This window comes from Phacochoerus africanus, chromosome 7 (assembly GCF_016906955.1).
Source record: "Phacochoerus africanus isolate WHEZ1 chromosome 7, ROS_Pafr_v1, whole genome shotgun sequence".
Taxonomy (NCBI): Eukaryota; Metazoa; Chordata; class Mammalia; order Artiodactyla; family Suidae; genus Phacochoerus; species Phacochoerus africanus.
The window spans coordinates 38,182,745-38,207,428 of record NC_062550.1 but is presented as its reverse complement, the minus strand read 5'-3'; the positions used below and the strand labels follow the sequence as shown (position 1 = coordinate 38,207,428).

The 24,684-nt window shown below is 35.3% G+C and overlaps 1 protein-coding gene across 3 annotated transcripts in view; it reads right to left on the bottom strand.

The window, feature by feature from the left end:
• CNOT2 (CCR4-NOT transcription complex subunit 2) overlaps positions 1-24,684 on the bottom strand; it is a 155,373-nt gene that overhangs the window by 26,378 nt on the left and 104,311 nt on the right. For 2 of the 3 annotated variants that reach the window (XM_047787192.1, XM_047787193.1), the window contains 2 exons: positions 21,065-21,187; positions 10,107-10,173 (listed from right to left, as the gene is read on the bottom strand). In XM_047787192.1, coding sequence (XP_047643148.1) covers positions 10,107-10,173; positions 21,065-21,187 — 190 coding nt within the window. Of the gene's footprint in view, positions 1-10,106; positions 10,174-21,064; positions 21,188-24,684 lie in introns of those variants that run through there. The other variant, XM_047787194.1, reaches the window with a different exon arrangement.

Here is a 24,684-nt window from a genome sequence, read left to right as displayed (position 1 = left end):
ACTGAATGTTTTCCTTCAAATATCTTTGCAAATTTATCTTTTCATTTAACAGTGTGCTACTTTGTACCCCAAGGATACCAGTGGATCACAAAGATTTCATGGGAATCTGCTAGTGTCAGTACACAGTTTGTAGCCTGCTTTTCAAATGAATGAAGCCAATAAATCTAACTCAATATAGCTACTTTTTTCTATATGTATTCTTTTTCACCCATGTGCCATGAAGATCTGAGCTTGGCCCTGTATTTCTTTAAGTCACATGAAGTGAACTGGTCTAGACTATATGTTGATTTAGTTGTTATATGTATGTGTGGTTATTACAAGTTTTGTGACCATGAGTACACCACTAGCTGCAGCCAGTTCCTTTGAATTTGGGACAAAATAAGGAAGAACAAGGGATTAAGACTCAGCGTATATAAGATTTCTTCAGAAGATAGCAGTCTTTTCCATTTCTCAAGCACACTTATTTTCCTCTAGGCCCTTTAGATGCTCCCAATAATGAACGACCAATATCAAACTTTTCACATCACTTATCCAAGAAACATTTATTGAGTGCCTACCATGTGTTAAGCACTGTGCTAGCTGGTGGGGATACAGCAGTGAACAAGAGATAAAGCTCCTACCCTCAGGGAGCTTACAGCCTTCTCCCTAAATATGCTTCCTAAAAGTCAGCTGTAGCTGCAGATTTCCCACTGGAATGTGTTTCTCACACTAGTGACCACCAAGAAACATTACACAATTTTAGAACCTGAAAGGACCTTAAAGATCACCTAATCCAATGTTCACATTTTACAGATGAAGAATATCAGCCTCAGATAAGGTAACTGACTTCTCCAAGGTGACACAAAGAATCGAGACTAGAATTTAGATTTCTTAACTCCCAGTGTTCTTAATGGCAGCCCTATGGAACCCAATAAAATACTAAATGAGCACCCTTGTGAGTAACTACTGAATTATAACACCTTTTATCCTATTTTTTCTCTTGCTTTTTCTTTTTCTGAATATGTTTACTTCTCTTCAAACTTTTTCTAAACCAACATCTCTTATTTTCTGCCTTCATTTTCCTTCTCTTCTTCTCTATACCTGGCAAGTTTTCTTTTCCATTTCACTCTATCTACACCTTCATTATTATGAATAAATATGTATGTTCTCAAAACCTAGTATCCTTTGGCTCTTTTCTAATAATCAATAAGCATTTCTAAAGACTCATGAGATTTACTTCAACCATTTATATACTTCTTATTCCATGCTATATTATGAAAAATTTTAACTTCAGAAATATATTAGAGATTGGGGATTATCTGAACTTTAGCAAAAAAACTTGGACAAGGAAACAATGGATAGGTAATTAATCAACTGAGGACTGGCACATTTAATTTATAGTACAAAGATATAGGAAGACAGTATGAAATAAAGAACTCAAAGATGAGCATTTACTTTTATTTTTCCTTTAACACTTTTTTTTTTGGGGGGGGGGGTCTTTTTGCCTTCTCTAGGGCCGCTCCCACGGCATATGGAGAGTCCCAGGCTAGGGGTCCAATCAGAGCCACAGCAGCACGGGATCTGAGCCGTGTCTGCAACCCACACCACAGTTCACAGCAACGCCGAATCCTCGACCCACTGAGCAAGGCCAGGGATCGAACCCGCAACCTCATGGTTCCTAGTCGGATTCGTTAACCACTGCCACGACGGGAACTCCCCTTTAACACTTTTGATTTCATAAAAACAGCTAATAAATTCAAAAGGTCTGAGTTAGATTTTGCTGAGCTAGGTGGGCATGAAAAAAAATCAAAAGAGAAGAGAGTAATGCATTATTTTCAAACTGGATCATCAATGCTTGAATATTTAATGAGTGATTTTAAATTCAATTAAAAAATTGAATTCCTTTAAAATATACAGAATTAATATCACTGACTAGGAGGAGAAAAAGATTTACTTTTAGGAAACAAAACACACTGTCATTAAATTTGAGTTGCTTGAGTCAAACTATTACAAATGGGTAGGGTCAAGGAAGGGAAAAAATTTATTCTTACTAGTATAATTAGAAACATCACAGAAAATCAACTCTAATATACCAAGAAGATGATATATATACACAAAGGGGATGGCGAGGGAGGGGAATAAAAAAAAAAAACAGCTCATAAAATTGTTTCTGGCATGAAGTAACTAGAACAAGTAAAAAAGTGTAAATACCTATGCATGAGCTTGTGTACTGGAAAGGCAGTAGAATTAAAATTTATCAAGCACCTAGTAATTATATCAAGCACTAGGCTACTTCATCTCCTCATAAAATACTATGCAGAAGGTATTTATCCCCCTTTTACAGACAAAGAAGGAACAACAAAAACATAAAAAGCAGTTAAAAAGGTTATAGTTCTAAAGCAAATTTTTCTTTCAACTTGAAAAACTAAAGGATAATAAAATATTCATTTATATTTTCTAATATTATTTAACATTTTAAGAAGGAAGACATGAACACATTTTAAGTAGATTCCTATTTCTTATTTGGCAGGGTGTTAAAGAATGAATTGAATTCTTCATTGATCATTTTTCAGAAATCCAAAAGAATACGACCTAAGAAATGTTTCCATGAATTACTTCCACTGCACAAACTGATTAACAGTACATCCCTTAAATTGTCATGGCATGATACGCCATCCTTTATTCAATCTTTTGCCAAAGATAAACAACAACACAGGTTATAAGAAAAAAAACCAAAAACCCTAGCAATCATATCCTTGAACGTTCATACTAAAATGAAGTCTCCTGAAATCTTTGAGAGAAAATTTCTAGTTGATGCGAGAGGGCTTAAAGCGTCCCTCTTTCCATTCCCAAAACAACTAGCTTCCCAGAACTCACTGCCCACACTTAATGGACAACCTTCTTTTTATACCTCTAAACCTGTCTTCGTGTCTTCTTTTTTTCTCCTGAACTTATTAGCTGGTTAATCTTCCCTATGGCACAATTTCATTATGCAATTTCCTTCATTAAAATCAAAGGATTTTAGAGATACAAAAATCTTGAGAGAGCACCAAACTAAGTTACAGATGAGCTAACATAGGCCATTAAGTGATTTGCCCAGGATCACAAATAATGAAGAATAAAAACAAGGATCCAATTTCTTGACTCCTATTTCAATCCCCTTTTTCTACTTCTTCAAATAGTTGCTAACTTTCACATCACCTGGGAAACTTTAATATCTGGGTCCCATGCCCAGAACTGTGACTTAGTCTGGGTCTAGGCAATTTTATGAGCAGTGGGAATTTTTTTTTTTTGGGGGGGGGGGTCTTTTTAGGGCTGCACCCACGGCATATGGAAGTTCCCAGGCTAGGGGTTGAATCAAAGCTAAAGCTGCAGGCCTACATTACAGCCACAGCCATGCAGGATCCGAGCCATGTCTGTGACCTAAACCAAAGCTCACAGCAACGCCAGATCCTTAATCCACTGAGCAAGGCCAGGGATCGAACTTGCATCCTCATGGATACTAGTCAGATTAATTTCCACTGAGCCATAAAGGGAACTCTGGGAAGTGGGATTTTAAAAAAACTGGTCAAATGTTTGTAGCAGGGCAGACAGGGTTGCGAATCTCTATTGTACAGTTAAATCCAATCACAGTTTAGTCTTTAAATGTTCTGTCAGGCCCCAAAAGACTCTTACTTTTCCCAGCTTTACTGAGATACAGCTCATATATAACTCTTCTAACCAATCTTACTATTTATTTACCCCAAACTTAAAATCTTCTTTATTCTTTCCCTAGTCTCTTTCCCCAAATCTGCCCCCACATCTTTACTCATATACTTCTCCCCATCTAGAATACTTTCCCTCCTCTTGTTCTTTCAACACACACACACACACACACACACACACACACACACGACTACTGAAAAACAAAAACCAAGCTGCTTTGATCCAGGTGTTTACATGCAGAACATGTATAGTGTACTTGGGTGCACATATGAGGGACCACTAATTCAGATATAAAAGCAGAATCAATTTGGGGTCAGAAAATGTTTCTTGGAGAATACTGTACATGAACTGAATAATGAAAGAGACCTGGCTGGGCATTTGGTAGTGGTGATGAGGAGTCAGGAGGGTAAAAAAAGTCACAATAGTTCAGTCTGAGAAAACAGCAAGATGTATGAAAATGAAGACAAGTGATATGACTGGAGGAGTGGGCTTGCTTCTGGTACTAAGGATGTATGACAGAAACATGGATGAAGCTAACCTGGCTTTAACATCCTCTACTATGAGGAGCTGCAGCTATGTTAGCTGAGAGTCCCAGACAACATTTGGCTGGATCTTTACAGCAGCTGGCAGTTCTACATGTGGAATAGCTGTGTGAAATTTCCTATGAATATCTTCCTCTTCCACCTAATTTTGCATATAGATTAGTGGAACCTTTCACAAAGTAATGTAGGTTTCAAACCCTACAGATCATCCTTCATCCCTCTCTTTCTTTCATATATGACAGCCTCAAATCATACTAACTCCATGTCCAAAATATCCCGAATTTAATCACTTCTCAACACCGCCACCACTGGTCCAAGTCATCCTATTTTCTTGCCTGGACTACTGCAGTAATCGCCTTGTTTTTCTCTTTTTCTTGTCACTTTCCCTCCCCCACCCAGTCCATTTATTACATGACAAAGGGATCTTTTAAAAATGAAACTGGGAGTTCCCATCGTGGCACAGTGGTTAATGAATCCGACTAGGAACCATGAGGTTGCGGGTTCGGTCCCTGCCCTTGCTCAGTGGGTTAACGATCCGGCGGTGCCGTGAGCTGTGTGTGGTGTAGGTTGCAGACACGGCTCGGATCCTGCGTTGCTGTGGCTCTGGCGTAGGCCGGTGGCTACAGCTCCGATTCAACCCCTAGCCTGGGAACCTCCATGTGCCGTGGGAGCGGCCCAAGAAATAGCAACAACAACAACAACAATAACAACAACAAAAGACAAAAAAAAAAAAAAACACCGTATCTTAAAATCGTTTCCATTAAACTTAGAATAAATCCAAATTATCTACCAAATTTTTACAAGACTCCATGATCCGATACCTGCTACCCATTAAGCTTCCACCTTCTTTATTCATTACACTGGCCCTCTCACTTGTCCTTTAACATGTGAAGTTCATTCATTACTATATTTTCATGAGTAGAAACATTTGCATTTGTCTGTACCTGAAAAGCTCTTCCCTAGCTCCTTCAAGGACTTCCGCTCTCAAAAGTCTGGTTTCCATTCAAATATTACCTCCTCAAAGACAGCTTCTTTGCCTGCTATAAAACTGATAATTCCATCCACTCACTTACTAATTAATTTTATAGTAATTATGACCAGAATTATATTATTTACTAAATGTCTACATGCTAATTCTCTGTCTTCCTTCATTAAAATATAAGCTCCATGAAAGCAGGAGCTTTATTTGCCATACTCTTCAATTCTGCAATAATTCTTCACTTATGGTAGGTACTTGATAACACAACAAGTGAATAAATCCTATAAAGCCTTATTCGCTAGACTCTTGGAATCTCTGGGTTTAACATCTGTAGTTTCTACTATGCAAATGGCCCTCTAGGGTCATGACATTTAGTAAGTAATATGTAGCATCCAAGTTTCAAAGAAACTTCCAGTCCTCATGTTCACACAGTTACGAAGTAATACAATCCTGGCTCTACTGTTTACTATCTTTAGCCTTTTGTGGGGTTACTGTGAAGATTAAATGAAAAATTTTTTTTAAGACTTTTATTTTTTCCATTACAGTTGATTTACAATGTTCTGTCAATTTCTACTGTATAGCAAAGTGGCCCAGTCATTAATACATACATATATATATACTTTTTCTCACATTATCCTCTACCATGTTCCATCACAAGATGATTAAATGAATTTATATTCATTATCAACTACTCTAAATAGCAACTGACACATAGTCAATACTGAATGATGAATAGCTTTTGAGGGTGAAGGTGAGGTGAACATGTCTATGGAAAGAAAGTCAAAAGGTGGTCATAAAGGTGAAGATAAAATGAGACAGTCTAATGAAGCAATGGTATTCACCTGTAAATAACTGTTTTCTGGGGGAAAAGTGCATCTACAACTGTCTTCTTGAACTTGGAAGGCAGCAAAGACCTTGAGATGGATCCCACAAAATTGTAAAGACTTTTAACTCTTGGCTGAAACCAAGGTACAGCCTAACAGGTTTTCCTTGTCTTGACAAACTAAACCCCTCCAAAATCGACTCCATGCTGTAAATGTTGTTTCCCATTACAGTAACAACCTTATTCATAGTCTCTTTGAGGCCGCTATCAAACATGATCTCATTTGGAAATCCTGTCCTGATCATTATTCAAGATACATGATTATTCCTGCTTTTGAAATATCCAGAAAATTCTGTACTTCGTCCTCCACTTTATGGTAAAATAACTTGTGTATTTATCCTACTAGATTATATTTAATAAGGACCATATCTTGCTCATGATGCATTCAACATCTACTGAATGCCTATCGTGTACAGAGTACTGGGAATACAAAGGCAGTGAAAACATGTAATAAATGCAGTAACAGCACAGGAGTGTGTACACTGTACAGAGATGGCATAAAGAGAATGCTATCTTCTACCACACAACTGCAGTATTTAGCATGATGCAATATGTATGGTAGGCACTCAGTAAGAATCTGTTCAACTCAATTCCTACCTCCTTCTTGAAGCTCTCTTACACCACTGTAGCTTACTGTGCCTCCTTTCTCCAATACGCGAGCCTGTCCATACTGTCCAACATGACACCTTTTAACCTACGTTATCTAATATTTTGTATATAAATGTTCTGACAACCTTACTGCCACCCCCCACTCCCCACAATAACATGTGCTTCTAGAGAGGAACAACTTCAAAGGCATTCAGTATCAATTCAAGTATCTGTGAAATGATCCTAAAAGCTACCAAAATGTGTCACATGCCTAACTATACTGTCAACAGCATTATTTCTGAACCATTCCACCTGGGCTCTGGTACTCCACAAGCAAGTAGCCTTCATATAGGTATTCGTAAAATAGGAGGCCAAGGGGATGTTGTTGAAAGCAAAAGACTAGGCCATCGCTTTCAAGCCACGAGTTCAGATCCCAGAAAGACAAGTTAATTTCCTTCCCTTGCCAGAGGTCTGGATCCTCTGAGAATTCAGATACAAATGTGTATAATGGATTCATCCAGACAGCTAGTTAACCTAATGTGTCTATGTAATAGATATATAAAATAAAATAAAATAAAATAGTAGTTTCCTTTTTCTCAAATTCTCCTGGGCCCTAAATCCTGTTGGTAAGAAAGAAAAAGTCATGCCAACTACACTACCACTTAATTTAAATGCCCTGAATATCCAGGGGAAATTAATTCCTGGTTCCTTGTTCATTCCAATCTAGTACTCAGCTTCAGTGAGCCCAAGGATCCCTTCAAAAAGTAGACAACATATTTGGATACAAGATTCCATTCACCAGCTTCTACAGTTATCACTTGATGCACAGCAGTCACATGAACCCCTGGATGAAAAGTTATTTACGTATTTGGATAAAAATCATACTATACTAAAACATGTGATCACATAAGCCTCCAGTCCAGTATTTTCTAGGTACCCTTACAATACTAAACAATTACTTCCACCCAATTCTGGCAAAATGTAGACTGAAACAGTCCTGAATCCATTCCAAAAGGAATTCCCTCCCTTGCTTAAACTCAATCAATGTCTCAAGTTTTGGAGAGGGACTCTTCCTTCTCCACCTTTTCCACTTATAATCATTAAGAACACAAAACAGATAGAATACCTCCATTTAAATGGCTCAAATTCCTACTGAACTTTCCTAATCTGAATACAGAGTTAATGGTGGTACTAAATGTACTTCAGAGACAAAAAACTTATCTAGCCCAATGCCCAATTACAATTGGTTGCCACAACATCATCGATCTATTCCTGCCTACTTATTCCTTCTACCTCTCCCCATCCTTTATTAAGGTCAGCCCCTCAAGTTTTACCTTTCTGACTTACACTACCAAAGTCCTGACCCTCAAGTCTCACATGGTAGCTGGTGTTCTTCTCTGACAAGGTGTGTGTTCAAACTACTTAACAGCTAAAAGACCTATTTAGCCCTGTTGGGTCTATCCCTAAGAGACTAGGAATTCAGGCTGGGGTGGGGTGTTCTTTTTGTTTTTTACCAGTTGTAGCTTCTAGATATGTACCACTGGAAAGGAATAATTGTATCCTGACTTGGGACATTACAGTTCTAGATGATCTAAGGTTCATTTTTCCGTAAGCTACTACCTACAATGTTAGTTAAAAGAGTAAGCCAGGCATTTAAAATGCTGGTTCACCCATGCTACAGTAATACAGCCATTTCATATAAAACTCCAAGAGGAAACATCTGTCACATGTAACTTATTTTTAAATGAATAAGTACCTTAAAATACTCTTTCTAATGCAAGTAACTTTGCTCATTTATTAATCTTTGTATATCTTTAGCCATCAGCATAATCATGTGCACAAATTAAGAAGTCAATAAATGTCTATCATACCAATGAAATAACTATATTTCAAACCTAATCCATGCTATATCTTAGCCCAATTAGAATTTCATACTTGTAGGTTAAAAAAAATTAGATCAGATTTTCCAAGTCTATATAGCTGATTATATTGTAAATAATTGCCTTTCTCATTCATTAAATAACCTTGGCTTCTCAAACACAATTTTTCCCCATTCCATTATCTACTACTTGCTCTGATAATTATGGGCTTTAAAAAGAAAACAAAGTAAGTTCTTTGCAGTTATTCTATAAAAATAAAGGAGAGCTTTAAAACAACTAGCTATTTCCCATGTAAGGGTTACCAGAATGGTGAAAGTAGTAGATTTCAAACTATAACAGTCCCAACAAACTGCTAGCTAATATTCCCTCAATAACTAGAATTAACACTTGTGGATAAATAAACAACACTTTTTTGTGTAATTAAGTTTTAGAAATATGTGTTCTACTTAACTAGAGGAAAACTGTTAACATCTATAAGCAATAATTTTATTTACTAATTCTGCATTAACAAAACTGTTTCACAGCAAAAGGCCACAAAAGATTGAGAGAGAAAAAAATAGATGGAAACTATATTTATCTAACAAAATAAAGTTTTTTCCCTCTATTAAACTTCAAAACAAAATCAAAGGGTAAAGTGGTATGACAAACTATTCTGATACCCATCAAAATTTTGCCTTTTATTATATTGGGAAAGAATTCCAAATCAACTGATTTTTATTTGAAGCTGATAAATTACTTGGCCACCAGATTGTCTCCTTCAGTTACTCTATTATTCTGTAACCTTTGACAGGAACTTGTATCCCTTTTAACATTCCAATCCCACTACAGATATATGAGATTAGCAGTCTCTGACATTAACAGAGGTGACAAATCTTATATATTAATATAAGACAGTTTGGAAAATTAATTTGAAGTACACAGGAAGGCTTTATAATTTAGTTCTATAAAAATTTTATGACATAATAATAGTTAACATTTATTGAGCGCTTACTATGCGCCAGGCACTGTGCTAAGCGCTATAGAAGTATTACAATACATAAAAAGAAATAAAATCTTATATATGGAAAAAGCATTGAACTGTGAATCGAAAATAGGTTCTATACCCAGACTGAGCTAAAGTAAAAGAAGTATTTGCTAAACAAAGAGAATATTTCACAAACTACTAGGTAATGGGCTTATATTAATAAAAAGGCCAAAAAAACACAAACAAAATGACCTATTTAACTGACCAAACAAAACCTTTTACTTCCTCTAATTGAAAACATAGAGGATATCTATTTTTAATTTGTTTAGCAAATCTTCAAAAATACTGCATATGAAGATACAAAAGATGCAGAAATAAATTTCAATCTACCCTACAGCCAAATAATTTTGAATTTGAAAGGTCTGATATAATGAGGTTTTGCTATGTAAGTAAAATGAGGAAAACTGAAAATTAACTATCTTTCCTTTTAAACTCTAGAATAAACTCACAAGGGCAGCATTATTCTTTATTGGAAGTTATTGTTTTCTTTAAATAAAGTATCCCAGAATAAATACAAAATTCTTACTTTGTTGCCCGTATAAACTTGCCCCAAACTGAGACAGCTGACCTGATGTAGATGGTGATGCCAGCATCTAGAAACAAATTAATTATATTAGAGCATAAAGAAAGTACACAGAGCATTGCATTTACACTTTATAAATTTGTATGACATTATCATATGTGAGTCAAATCCACATTTCTCAATCTTTAGAAAAACATAAAACAAATATTGTATAATAAATTCTGTTACCTAAGAGCATATTGCAACTGGATATCAAACTGTGCAAATAAAATTAATTTTTGATCACTACAAACTTTTTTTTCCCCAAGTTACTCTAAACAAAACTATGAGAGCATCACTATTTAAAAAAAAAAGGCAAACTAGGCTAACAAATACATGAAGACAGTACCTCAAAAAGACAGCCTCTATAAATTTATAATTAAAATTACTTGATTAATATATTAACTAAATCAAAAATTCAGTTTAAAGAGCAAAATAACCTAAACAGAAGTTTTGTATTTTGCACTAGTTCCTGATTTTTATACAGAAATAATTCATGTGTATCAAATGGGTAGAAAAATCTAACAAACACACAACCATATAATAAATGGAGAGATGACACAATACCAAAGGACAAGCCAAAAATACTTATAAAAATGTATAGACATGCAATATAATGGACACTGCATGTACATTCATGGCACTTGTGTACAATGACTGTCGATGTATTACATTGTCTTTTTCCCCCCCCTAGAAAAAGTTCTTTGAAGGCATGTTATATTCATGGAACATGCGATATTCTTTTTTTTTTTTGCTTTTTAGGGCTGCACATGCAGCATATGGAAGATCCCAGGCGAGGAGTCAGATTGGAGCTGCAGCTGCCAGCCTACACCACAGCCACAGCAACACAGGATCCGAGCTGTGTCTGTGACCTACACCACAGCTCGTGGCAACACCAGATACTTAACCCACTGAGCAAGGGCAGGGATCAAACCTGCATCCTCATGGATACTAGCAGAGTTCATTACTGCTGAGCTACAATAGGAACTCACACACATTCATTTTTAAATTCCTCACAGAGACAAGCACTACATACGGCAGTGCTATATACAAACTAGATACTTAAACTGGGGAAATGAAAACATGTATGTGTAAATGCATGTTTGTATACTGTCTTATATTAAGCAACTATCGAAACACCTGCATTAAATTAGATTATCATCTAGTGAAAGAACAGAATGAATTATACAACTAATTATATTCCAAGCCACAGCGTGATGAGTGCTCTCAAGGAAGTATAAAGTATCACCAGAGGAAGGTAATTCTAAACAAGGGTGAGGTAACAGAAATACTTCGTAGAGTGGTAACATCTGACATGGATACAGATGGTGACTTCCAGGCTGAGACTGTGCAGTGGAGAGAGTATATGATAAAAGTTAGTGACATGATTAGAATATAAATTAAGAAACATTAGTGACTGAACAATAGGATAATTAGGGAAAGGCAATAAGGCCCACCCTATGCCTTTTAGGAAATAAAAGACTATGAAGGGGGAGGGGGCAGATGTAGAAGGTCTTCTCAAATGTTATACAAAAATGGTCACTAATTGCGGCAATAAAGAAAAAAAAATAATTTTAAGCCAGGAAGTGACATGATCAAACTATGCGTTATTAAGATAATTCCAAGAGCAAAAATGGATGGAAATGGTTAAGATACTAAGCTAGAACAGTAATAGTGGGACTACAAAGCAGTCCTATTGACATGGTTGAGGTATAGGGGAAAGGAGATAGGTGGAGGATCACCAGACAGCTAACTATTAAGACCACTCTGGTTTCTAGTGAAGAATTCTGCTGACACTAACCACATTAGGAAAACCAGGAGGAGAAATACTTAAACATTAGAGGTTTCCTTTTTTTAAAAAACAATACATATTTGTGCTATTTCATGTCAAAATTCTTATTCTGAAATTCACAGAAAAATTTATAAAACAGTAGTTTTAAAACTAATGATATAAACCAGACTCTTCTGAGGTAGGGTTGAGTTACATACTACTCTAAAAACAGCAGTATTTAAATACAGTAACAAATTTTCTAAAAATGCATCAAACCTTATAAATATTTCTTCTGAAATACAGAGGGTACACAATCTAAACAGTTAAAGTGAAAGAATATGCATTTTTTGCCTGAGCAAGTCCTTCTATTAGGTACAACTGTCATTAACCACTACCACATAATTACAAATATTTTAAGCACATTAAAAGTTCATTTCCAAATTGCTAGAACATGGTCAAAGAAAATGTATAGCATATAATGATGCTTTAGTTGGTGACAAGGTAAAATGTTTATATAAAAAGTGCCTTAACAATCATGATTTTCTGTTATCATTATAAGCTATAAATCAGAGTAAGAGTATTGTCTCTAAGGGTTTGAAACATAAGACGCTGACTTAGAATGATCCATAATGGGAACATTTGAGAATAGACCACTAAAAATTTTACTTTTCCCAGAAATGTATATCTTTTTTGAATATGTAACTCCGAAGAACAGACGTTTTAGTCCACTTTCTCACAAAGGCTACACATCCACAACTGAGTTACACGTATGCCAACATATCACCCCTCTCAGCTCTGGGAGATTAAGTAGAGAAGGAGATACAGGACGAAGGTAAAGGGAGAACGGCTCCCTGGGACAAATACTTGAGATGAAGAGCAGTAGGGTGACCCATTCACCTGTGTATCATATTGTATATTATCATTTTCTCTATGTGTGAGCACATGAAGAAGGTTCATAACAATGCTTTACAAGAATAGGAAGGCAGTTTTTAATATTTTATAACCTTCAAACCATCCCAGCAAAATAAGCACTGATCAGCTATACGGAGGTTAAGATGACAGCCTCGTAAGTGTCAAAAATTCAAATATATAAGTTCTTATAAAATCAATCCCGGTGGTATGCATTTTTAAACTCTGAAAGCATGCCTCATGAAATGTATCAGTGCTAAAAATGGATTTAACATACAATGGAGTATGGTGTAGAAATGCTATTTATGATGGCAAAGAAAATGAACAAGAAATGTACCCTGGCACAGCAATAACACAATAAAAAATTTGTATGTTTAAATGCTGAAAGTTAATTACATAAAGGTAAATTTCTTAACTTTAGATCAAGAGACACAGGGCACACAGCATAAATGGAAAAAGCCCTACTTGGAGTCAGAAAAAAAATCTGGGTTTGAATCCTGATTCTGCCACTTACCAATGGGAGAGCTGAGCCTCTGTTTCCTTCCTGTAAGATGGAAATAATACTACCTACCTCACAGAGCTGAAGTGAAGATTAAATGAGATAAGATTCGTACATATTAAGTGCGTAATAAATGATAGCAGCAGCTGATAGTAATCTAATCTTCCTCCTAATGCAGGACTTTCATTAACAGCAATCAGAGGGGCAGCCTTTGGGGAATTTATTGAATAGTACCCTAATTTTATATGCATTTTTACCTAAAAAACTAAGTTTATCAACATGAATTCTAGGTAAAATAAGGAGCAGAACTTCAGTTCTTAGAAGGGGAAAATAGCAGAAAAAAATTTAAATGTTACACCATCAGTAGAATGATGAAACCAATTAAGTAGGTTACTGTATTACCAGTCTAAAACTATCACAACAATATTCTTCCTTGTTTCTCAGTCTGTAATACACACTTCAGTCAAGCAACAATAAAAACCAAGAAGCAACTGAAGAATAGTATGGTAATTCAAGTTATTTCCGACTCAACAAAGAGCTCCTTTATCCTTTTGCTTAATATTCTGAATGTCGAGGGAATCAACAAATTAGAAACTTGCATTTTTAAAATTATTTCCACTGTTACCAGATATAATTCTGAAATCCACTACCAAAATAATGTCTAAAATTATTTTGTTTTTACAAAATGTATACTGGAAAACTCAGTTACAGGCAAATGTGGGTCCTTCTACCAATCCGTAATAGCATAGAAATATTAATTATTCTATTCCTCTTATGCTTCTCAGTAGTGATCACCTCACCATTATTCCCTCCAATAAATGTACCTTCAAACACAAAACCTGTTTTAAGAAATATTAAAATTAGTTTTGTCAAGAAGTAATTTTCTAGGAGTTCCTGTCGTGGTGCAGCGGAAACGAATTCGACTAGAAACATGAGGTTGTGGGTTTGATCCCTAGCCTCGCTCAGTGGGTTAAGGATCTGGCGTTGCCATGAGCTGTGGTGTAGGTCACAGATGTGGTTCAGATCTGGTGTTGCTGTGGCTGTGGCAGAGGCCAGTGGCTACAGCTCCAATTAGACTCCTAGCCTCCCTCCATATGATATGCCACGGGTGTAGCCCTTAAAAAAAGACCAAAAAAAAAAAAAAAAACAATAGTAATAATTTTCTATGTAACAAATGACTTCAAAATACAACACAGTTTTGTTAAAACTCCCTGGCCACAAAAGCAATTTAAAATGAAATAAGGGAGTTCCCATCATGGCACAGTGGAAACGAATCCGACTCAGAAGCATGAGGTTGTGGGTTCAATCCCTGGCCTCACTCAGTGGGTTAAGGATCTGGAGTTGCCATGAGCTGTGGTGTAGGTTGCAGATGTGGCTTGGATCCCGTGTTGCTGTGGCTCCAGCGTAGGCCTGCAGCTACAGCTCCGATTAGACCCCTAGCCTGGGAACCTCCATAGGTCGTGGGTGTGGCCCTTAAAAAAAATTACCAAAAAAAAGGAAAGAAAGACGTTTTTAAGTGTTCCTTAAAAATTCACTGAACAATATACTGAAAGGTATGGTAACAATGTAACTCCTAGCACTCTATTATTTATTCTAAGACAAAAACAGCAAAGAAATATGACTCTGACTATATTATATCTGCAAACAGAAAAAGAAACAAAGGGGAAGTTTTTAAATGTAGATAGAATCTGAAAAACATTTTAAAATTTAACACAGTATGGTTAAAAAAATAAGAAACCACTAACATAAGAATGAAATTCAGCAGTCACAAAAAGAAAGATCATGAGAAGATAATATATTAAAAAAACCAAAAGAAGAAAGGGACAAGGGAGGGGAGTTCCCATCGTGGCGCAGTGGTTAACGAATCCAACTAGGAACCATGAGGTTGAGGGTTCGGTCCCTGCCCTTGCTCAGTGGGTTAAGGATCCGGCGTTGCCGTGAGCTGTGGTGTAGATTGCAGATGCGGCTTGGATCCCGTGTTGCTGTGGTTCTGGCTCGGATCCCAAGTTGCTGTGGTTCTGGCCTGTGGTTCTGGCGTAGGCCGGCGGCTACAGTTCTGATGAGACCCCTAGCCTGGGAACCTCCATATGCCGCGGGAGCAGCCCAAGAAATAGCTAAAAAAAAAAGACAAAAAAAAAAAGAAAAGAAAGGGACAAAAGGAGGAAGCAAGCAGAAAAACAAAAGACAAAAAATCAAAGGACCTGGTAGCTTATGAATCAGAAACCAAAAACAAATATGCATTTATTTACCAGGTATCTCAAATAATTCTGATTAAAGAATTAAGTTTTCAAAAATAATCTAATATATGCTGAAATAGTCAATGTAATTAATTCCTATCGAACATTCAGCATTCAAATTCTTACTAAGTAAATTTTAGGTAAGAACAGAAACACCAATTTATAAAAACACGTATTTGAGACTCCTAATATGTACTGCTAAACTGTTTTCTTCAAAGTTTATATTAATTACATTTCCAAAGCAGTTACTTCAATGCTCCCTTACAGACACTGGCTACTCTTCCACTGGAGGGGAAAGAAAAAAATCCCTCCTTGCTTGTATGATGGGAATAAAATGGTATTTTCTGACTATGAATGTTATTACTGGGTAAGACACTTTTATAATTTGGATAATTATTTTTATAGATATATCAAATTTGTTACATCTTTTAAATACATCACTTTAACTTCCTTTTATAAATAGGCTTTTATCTTTAAAATACTGAGTTTGAAGATTATGTGAATGTGAAATGAATTTAAGAGATTTCAGAATATTCCCTTGAAATAACTTGACCTTTACTTCCAATTTTGTTACTTCCAATTTTGTAAAAGTAGTCTGATTTATCTACATTTAGCTCTATTAGGTTATTGCTGACATACAAAATTTTGACATACTTACAAAGACTGAAATTTTCTATGAAAAGATTTAAAGGTTATTTTTAGGTTTTTTAGGTAAATAATCACACCATCTGCAAATAACATCAATTTTTTTAGTTTCAATATCAACTCCTTTCCCTCTCTTTCTCTAACAAAGACTCAGTGAGAGAGCTTATTATCTCCTACACATTATTTTAGGTTTTAGGAACAAAGCAGTAAATTAGAGGTAAGGTCCTTGCCTTTGTTAAGCTTAAATTCTAATAAAATAGACAGGAAAATAAATAATTGATAAATATGTACTTCAAGTAGAGATAGGTTGATATGATTGCTTAAATGCATCAAAGAATCTAGAGGGATATAGTTGTTGTGGGAGTACTGATAATATATAGAAGGCTACTTAGGAGAAGAGTGATCAGAGAGAAGGCTTCTCCGGTAAGATATTTTGGCAGATACCTGGATGAAGTGAGAGAAAAACCACACAAAGATCTGAAAAAGCAAACTCCTGAGAAGGAAACAAATTCAAATGAGCTAGAGAGTCAACCAGCATGACCACAGTATGTAGTTAAATACTAATCATGAGGATGACAACAATGGTGATAAGGTGTCATTTTATACTAGATTTAATAAAATACTGACTATTAACTGGCCTGAGAGAAATCCTACTTCCATAATTGCTGTAGGCTAAGTACGAAAGCTAGGTATGAGTTCAAACGTTTGTGATCTGTCAAAACAAGGAAGTAACCCACTCTAATCAGTTTTAAGAGTTTTTTGTTTTTTAAAGAATAGTGCTAAACACTATTAGTTTGCGCTTCTAAAATGATCATGCTAAGAACATCAAATGAGCGCAACGAACTCCTAAGACTAGAAAATAAGTTCGCAATTCAAATACAGGTATATTTTTAAAGAAAACTCTAGGTTGTTTAGATTATACTACCCCCAAAGAGTTGCCTATTATGTCCTATATGAACGGCTTTCATTTTCTTTAAGGACTCAAAAGAGAAAATAATTATAGTCAAAAACAAGTAAATAGGAATTCCGCTACAGTGCAGTGGGTTAAGAATCCAACTGCAGCAGCTTGGGTTGCTGTGGAGGCACAAGTTCGATTCCCTGGCCCGGCACAATGGGTTAAGAGGATCTAGCATGGTCACAGCTGTGGCTCTGATGACTGAATCCCTGGCCTGGGAACTTCCAAATGCTGCAGGTGTGGCCTTTAAAAAAAAAAAAAACAAAAAACAAACAAAAAAAAAACATGAAAAGAGAAACATACTCTTCTGAAAGAAAGTAAACATAAGTATAAATGCGTAACAGCCTAAAACAATACTAGATCTTACCTAAGCTGTGAAAATTGCCTATGAAGCTACAGCAATTCAACTATGTTGTAATTCTCTCACAGAATTCAGTATGATAAACAAAACAAGAGCTTAGAAACAAGCCAAATACATCAGATATTAGTATATATTAAGGGAGAATTCCAATTAGCCATAAACAAATAGCCTCAAGGGTGGGCAATTTACTGAATGCAGGCCAACTCCAACACACTGCTTATATTTGTAGGATGTATAAACTAAGAATGGTTTTCCACATTTATATGGTTATATACCTACATAGTATCCTTTATTTAGCCTCTTAGCCTAAAATATTTACTTCATGGAAAAGTCTTCTAACCTATGATCTAAACTATTAAAAAAAAGTGTTGGGACAACTAGATACCAGATAACCTCATGGGGCAGGGAGTGGGAAGGAAATGAGGAGGGTAACCTGGCACCATAAAATTCACAACTTAAACCAAAACACATTTCTACTGAACATAAGTTATATGTGAAGAATTAAGCACAAAAGTGCTATAAAAAAGTAGGTCAGAAAAGTCATCCTAGGTATAATCTCAAAAACAGAAGGCACAAACAAAAAACCTGTCAAGGGAGTTCCCGTCGTGGCGCAGTGGTTGACGAATCCGACTAGGAACCATGAGGTTGCGGGTTCGGTCCCTGCCCTTGCTCAGTGGGTTAACGATCCGGCGTTGCCGTGACCTGTGGTGTAGGTCACAGACGCGGCTCGGATCCCGCGTTGCTGTGGCTCTGGCGTGGGCCAGGGGCTACAGCTCCAATTTGACCCCTAGCCTGGGAACCTCCATATGCTGTGGGAGCGGCCCAAAGAAATAGCAAAAAGACAAAAAAAAAAAACAAAAAACAAAAAAAAACCTGTCAAATTCAGTAAAAATGATAAATATTTTATATTTAAAAATAAACCAACCTGAAAACAAAATACTGAAAAAATATTTGTAACAAATGATAAGAGGTTATTAATCTTAATACATAGAAAACTCTATTAAATAAACAAGACTTATCTCAAGAGAAATAGAAAATGGCACAAAAACAAGTAGTCCACAAAAGAAGAAATAAAAATGGCTAATAACTGCACAAAAAAGACAAATCACCATGTGTGTGCGTTTGTGTGTAAATTTAGTAGGGTTTTAATGTACATTAAAACAAGTTCTTTTTGTCTACTGACAAAAACTTAAAGTTAATAACTGATATTTCCAGGGCACAAAGAGTGCTGATGAGAGTAAAAATGGTTACAAACTTTTTAGTGAAATATATCCCAGAGATTTAACTAATGTCAATAAATCCAGAGATTTAAGTAAAAACATATCCTTAAAATACGTGAAATATAAAATAAAAATTATAGCAGGAAATTATTTTCAATTGGCAAAATTACAGGAAATTTGTCCTCTCCCCACCCTATGCATATTTTCTAAAATTTGTATAATACCACTATATCATTTTGTAATGAAAAAAGTATCAGCAACAGCAGAAATTTATAAGTAGCTACTATATTGTTATTTCCATTTTCAGATGAGAAAACTGAGGCTTGGAGAAGTTCTTGCTATAGGCAAAGCCTGCATATAAAACTGCATCTTTACTGTTTTAAAGCCCAAATTCTTAATCCCTGTGTCTTATGACCTTCTTAGTTAATTATGGAAGAAAACAAAAAAATTTAATGAAGCAAATCATTTTGCTATTTCCGTGAAAAACTAAACTGGAATGGTAACCAACAAATTATATGAGTGTATGTAAGAATTCTGACTAAAAAATTCTGATATATAGTACTTCTCTCTAGAAGATAGACATCTCTATCACTCATTCTCTGCATGTACTTTAATAAAAATTTCAGTTTGAAAACTTTATATATTCCTAATCAGAATGAATGCTTCTCATCAATAAGTAATATTTCACTATCATCTTCCCATCTAACTTGCACTATACAATATACTTTCACTACATAATCATAGTAACATACATGCAGATTAGTTTCTGCAGTAATGCTACCAGAAAGACATCCCCAACTTTTTAACTATAACATAAAAATTTAAACTTAGAAATTTATGTAAAAAATAATTCAATTATAATTTGCATCAGACAGCTGGAAAGGCAGTTAAGACAACAGAAAACTAATTAGATGACAATATTCTGTGCATTATTCAATTGCACACTATTTATGAAGACAGCCACCAAACACAAAATTTGAAGAGTCCTAATAATGCGCTTGATAGTTTGTTGCCAAAAATGACACAATTTTCAAAAATAAAGAATAACACCAAAACAGAAAAACAAACTCCCACTAAAATTCTAACTTAAACCTTAAGCCTATTTGTTAAAATTCTAAGACAAAGGAAATGATTAACTAATGATCGACTTTAATGCAAAATGAGGACTTTTGATAAATAATCTCAGAATTTTATGGGTTTTAAACATCAGTAAGAGCTCTCATTAGGTTAATATCTAGAGTAGATTGTTTCTACAGATAGGGAAATTAGGAATAGCAAGTTTATAAAAGTTTGAAAGGGGAAAAAAATTGGGCAGATACAAAGTACAAGAATGCAACTGGTTTAACTACAGAATATAGTGCATTAAAGTAGCTTACCAGAATCTAAAAATAACAATGGAATTTATTTTTAAATATTTTATCACTTTGCTCATTACAACTTGGCTGTGTTCTAAATCCTTTCATTCCAAACAAGATTACTAAACTACTAGTCTTCCAAAGCACTTAATTCATACTTCTATAGTATGTCATCCTGTATGTTTTGAATACAGTTATTCAAAATTTTTCTACTATAGCATCCCTATAGCTAACAGGAGAGATGTTCTTCCTATCTGAGGTCTAGGATTATAACCAGAATATTACAAAGCAAAGGAAAAGTTTCACTTACAGATATATTTAAAGATACAGAGCATGCCATTTTATCTTTAAATCTATGGAAACTGGCTTTCTGCTCTTTTTTTTTTTTTTGGTCTTTTTGCCATTTCTTGGGCCACTCCTGCGGCATATGGAGGTTCCCAGGCTAGGGGTCGAATCGGAGCTGTAGCCGCCAGCCTATGCCAGAGCCACAACGCAGGATCCGAGCTGCGTCTGCAACCTACACCACATCTCACGGCAATGCCGGATCTTTAACCCAAGGAACAAAGCCAGGGATAGAACCCGCAACATCATGGTTTCTAGTCGGATTCGTTAACCACTGAGCCACGACGGCTTTCTGCTCTTTACGTGTTGTTTAAATATAAAAACAAGTTACTTCATAAATTAAAAAAAAAAGATAATCTAGAAGTAATACCATGTTTACCCCATGTCTGTTGAGTACTTCCTACCAAAACATTACCATATCCCAACTTCAGAATCATAGGACATTTTGTCTCCCTGCAGAAAGTATGAAAGCTCATCATCTTCATATCCCCAGGGCCTCGCACTGTGCCTAAGACACAAGTCTCACTCAACCAAAGACAGTACTCTGCAGATCATATACTGTTTTTCAGTTATCAGAAAGAGACAGACACACACCAATGAGTAAACACAACTTAACTGATTAACTTACATCTTTTTCTGACCGATGGGGAAACATAGAAGACTGGCTGTAGTACATGTTTTCGTCATGGTAGTCACTGTCGACCCCCTCTACAAACTTCTTTCTTGAAGCACCAAACATGCTGTTTGTCACCTAAACAAAAAAATTTTTTACTTTTATCAAGAGTAGTATTTTGGGAAATGTCAAGCTTTACCTTTCTCCTATGTGGAAAATATAAAATGAAGGGAACACTGCTAAGAAACAGATCAACTAAGGATTAACTGGACACGTGACAAAGTCGTGACAATGTAGTACTAAATTTTACTTTTAGGCCCTGGAAGTAAGAGGAGAAACTTAAAAGCCTGTTTTATGTAATGATTCTAATTACTTTAAAAGAAAAAAAAAATCACTTATTCTCAAAAAATGGCAACCCAGTATAATTTCCCAAAGATTTTTTAAAAATTAAGTTTAATTATTCAAAATCTTCACATGCATCTTCAACATTGGTGTCTTTGTCATCACTACATCTATTTTTAAAATTATCTGTTTTTTAGAGAATAGCATCTTCATTTACAGTCTGTTTATTGAACTATGTAGCATTTTTTTTTTTTTTCTGCCGTACCGAGGGTCTGAGGAAGTTCCCAGACCAGGGATCGAACCCATACCACAGCAGCAGCTGGAGCCACTGCAGTGACATCGCTGGATCCTTAACCTGCTGTGCCACAAAGGAACTCTTATAGCACTTCTTGAGTCCATGTATAATGACATGTTGGAAATTTTATCTCAAGCTACAAACTCTCACTCAAGTAACAATAGGATAATTTTTTCATTCAATCGTCTTGGGGTAAATTTAGGATCTCTACTACATAACATGCTTACTCTTGGTTTTTAACTCTTCACCACATCCAACACTAGTAATTGTGAGCCCACATCAAGATAATTACTAAATTTGTGCTAATTTTTGTTTTCTTTTTTGCCCTTAAGGTGACCTCTACAAAGCTTCCAAAATTATCAAATGACAGGTTATTTAAGGTCAACGTTGTCTTATCCATAATAGTACTTTGTGGTTCAAAGTAAATTGAAATGCCATGATAGGAGAGATCTGTAAAAGCTTTAATACATGGTAACTACATTTTTTTTTTTACAAAAAATCTAGGGGGAAAAAAACACATTAAATTTGATATCTCTCTGGTACACTCATTATGAGTAAGTTTATTTTCTTCTATTATAAGTAAGAATGAACAATTTCCTTTACTTCATTTTAAAATGAAATACTGTAGTTACTACTGTGTATCTGCAGACATGGTGAACTGATACGTGGAAGACTTTAAAAGCCTAATTAAATGTGCAAGTTTGTTAAAGGAATGCATGCTATTTAATAACTACTTCAGGGACTAGGATCCCACATGCCTATCCACCTAACTAGTACCTAAAAGGAAAAACAAGTGCTAGTTTTATTTCAGAAAAGTAGCAGTGAAAAAAGCACTTTATACTCTAAATCAAGACTCTGTACATAGGAAATTTTAAAAGTTTATTTTGTAAGAGTTAAAGACATGTTTAATTCTCTTTAAAGGTCCATTACTACTGAATTCTAATTCTAAAATAGGATAAACACAGGAAAATGGCATGAAACTTGCAGAATTCAGTAAAATTTCAGGAGAGTACCAGGATATTTCTTACCAAGTTTTAAATTAACTCAAATGCATACAAAGTGAACTCAATTTTTGACAATTTTGATATAACATTTATCATCAAAACCAATTAGACTTTTATAATTCTAAAATTGAAATTAATTGTACAGAATAAAAAACTTCTTGCTAATATTGTGCTCAGAGGGTTGACTATTTTGAAAACAAAACTAAATGTGTAAAATGCCTCAGAAAGAGGAAAACAGAAATGTTCCTCTTCCATCAATACCAAATTTTCTTAGATTCACTGTGTATGTGCCAGGGGGAAGGAAAGAAAACACAAATATGCAGAATTTCATTTTTTGTGGTGCACTTCAACACAGAAATTATACATCAGTGAAAGTACTAATTATGTTTACATGACTTCAGCCAAAAAAAAAAAAAAGAAAGAAAAAAAGACAAGAAAGAGGTAAGAGTAATGCAAGCCCCATTCCCAGGAATGGATATAGGTATGAAAAAAAGAATTTTCTGATCCATGACAAATCAGAAAGAAAAAAGACAACATAATAAGTTTTTATGAAAAGCTAGCGTTATTTAATTTAAAGGGCATGTCCTTTATTCCACACAGAATGATGGAATGGAGCAGAAGAGTACTTTAGAATATAATCAGCAAGGGTGGGACTAGGAAGATAACAATCAAGCAGAGAAGTAAAGGAACCAATGAGGCAAAGGTCTGCTGGAAGAACATTTAGTACAAAGGCAATAGCAAGGTCCTCCGTGGTGTGGCTCAAGCAGGATGAATTTAATGGATGGTAGAAAGTTAAGTCAGAGATACTGGTGGGGGCAGATCACATTGGGCCTTGCAGGCCTGAGGGACTTTGGATTTTATTCTGTGTGAAATGAGAACTCAAGAGAAGATGTGGGGTATTTTAAGGGTGACCTAATTTGGTGTATATATATAAAAGCTACTCCGTAAGGAATGGACAGAAGAGCGGACAAGAGTGGAATCAGTCTGATGAGAGATGATCGTGGTTTAGACTATAGTGGTGTTGGTAGAAATGGTAGAGAAATAATTAAAGCATATATTTTGAAGGAGAGTTGACATTAAAGAATATAAGGATGGATGGATGATATGAAAGGGTAGGGTATGCATATTACTTCACAGAAGAGAATAAACAGGAAATTAAAGAAACTTGGAAATAAAATTTTTTATCAAAGAGTGTATTTTGGTATATAGTGTCAACACTATATTGGAATATACTGAAATTACCAGTTATGTCATTCATATTACAGTCAATTTGTTAAAAAGAATTTTAAAAATAATTTAAAACCAAAATTATACTACATTCTACATTATATATAAAATTTGTTCAAATATTTGATATATACAATTTGTCAGGTTTTTTCCTAAACAAACACATAAAGGATTTACATCTATTTTGTGAACTGATCCACCTCTCCCAACTCTCATCCTTGATGTTTCTTAAGCCGTTTTTTGGACAGAGATCTAAAACATTTAACTATAACATTTTATCCTTGCTTTGATTCCATAAGAACTAATCAGAAAATATGTGTGTGTGTGTGTATGTGCGCACAGGAATGTATAATTGTTTACACTAATTCTATCAGTCTGAAAAATACCACCCCCTATGAAAAAGAGTTGGCCTCAAAATGTAGTAGAGAGAGGGAAATTAAACTGAGACGCAGAATGGAAGCACTCCATTGCTGGACTTTTCCAGTAAATGTATTTATTACTTAATTTGGACTAGCTATGAATTCCTAAGGTTTAACATTCTTAACTTTTAAATATAATATTTCAAAGCCAAACACAGTAAATCAGAATAATCACAGAAGAATTCATAAAACCTCAAACCTGAGATCTTACCCAACAACTTTAAAGACTGGTAAAGTGGGCCCTGATCCAGGTGGGATGAATGGTAATTATAGAACAGAAGGAATAAGAAGCAAGGCCTAGAGTTTTTAAATGGTCACAGAAACACCACCAGGATACTTTACAAGAAA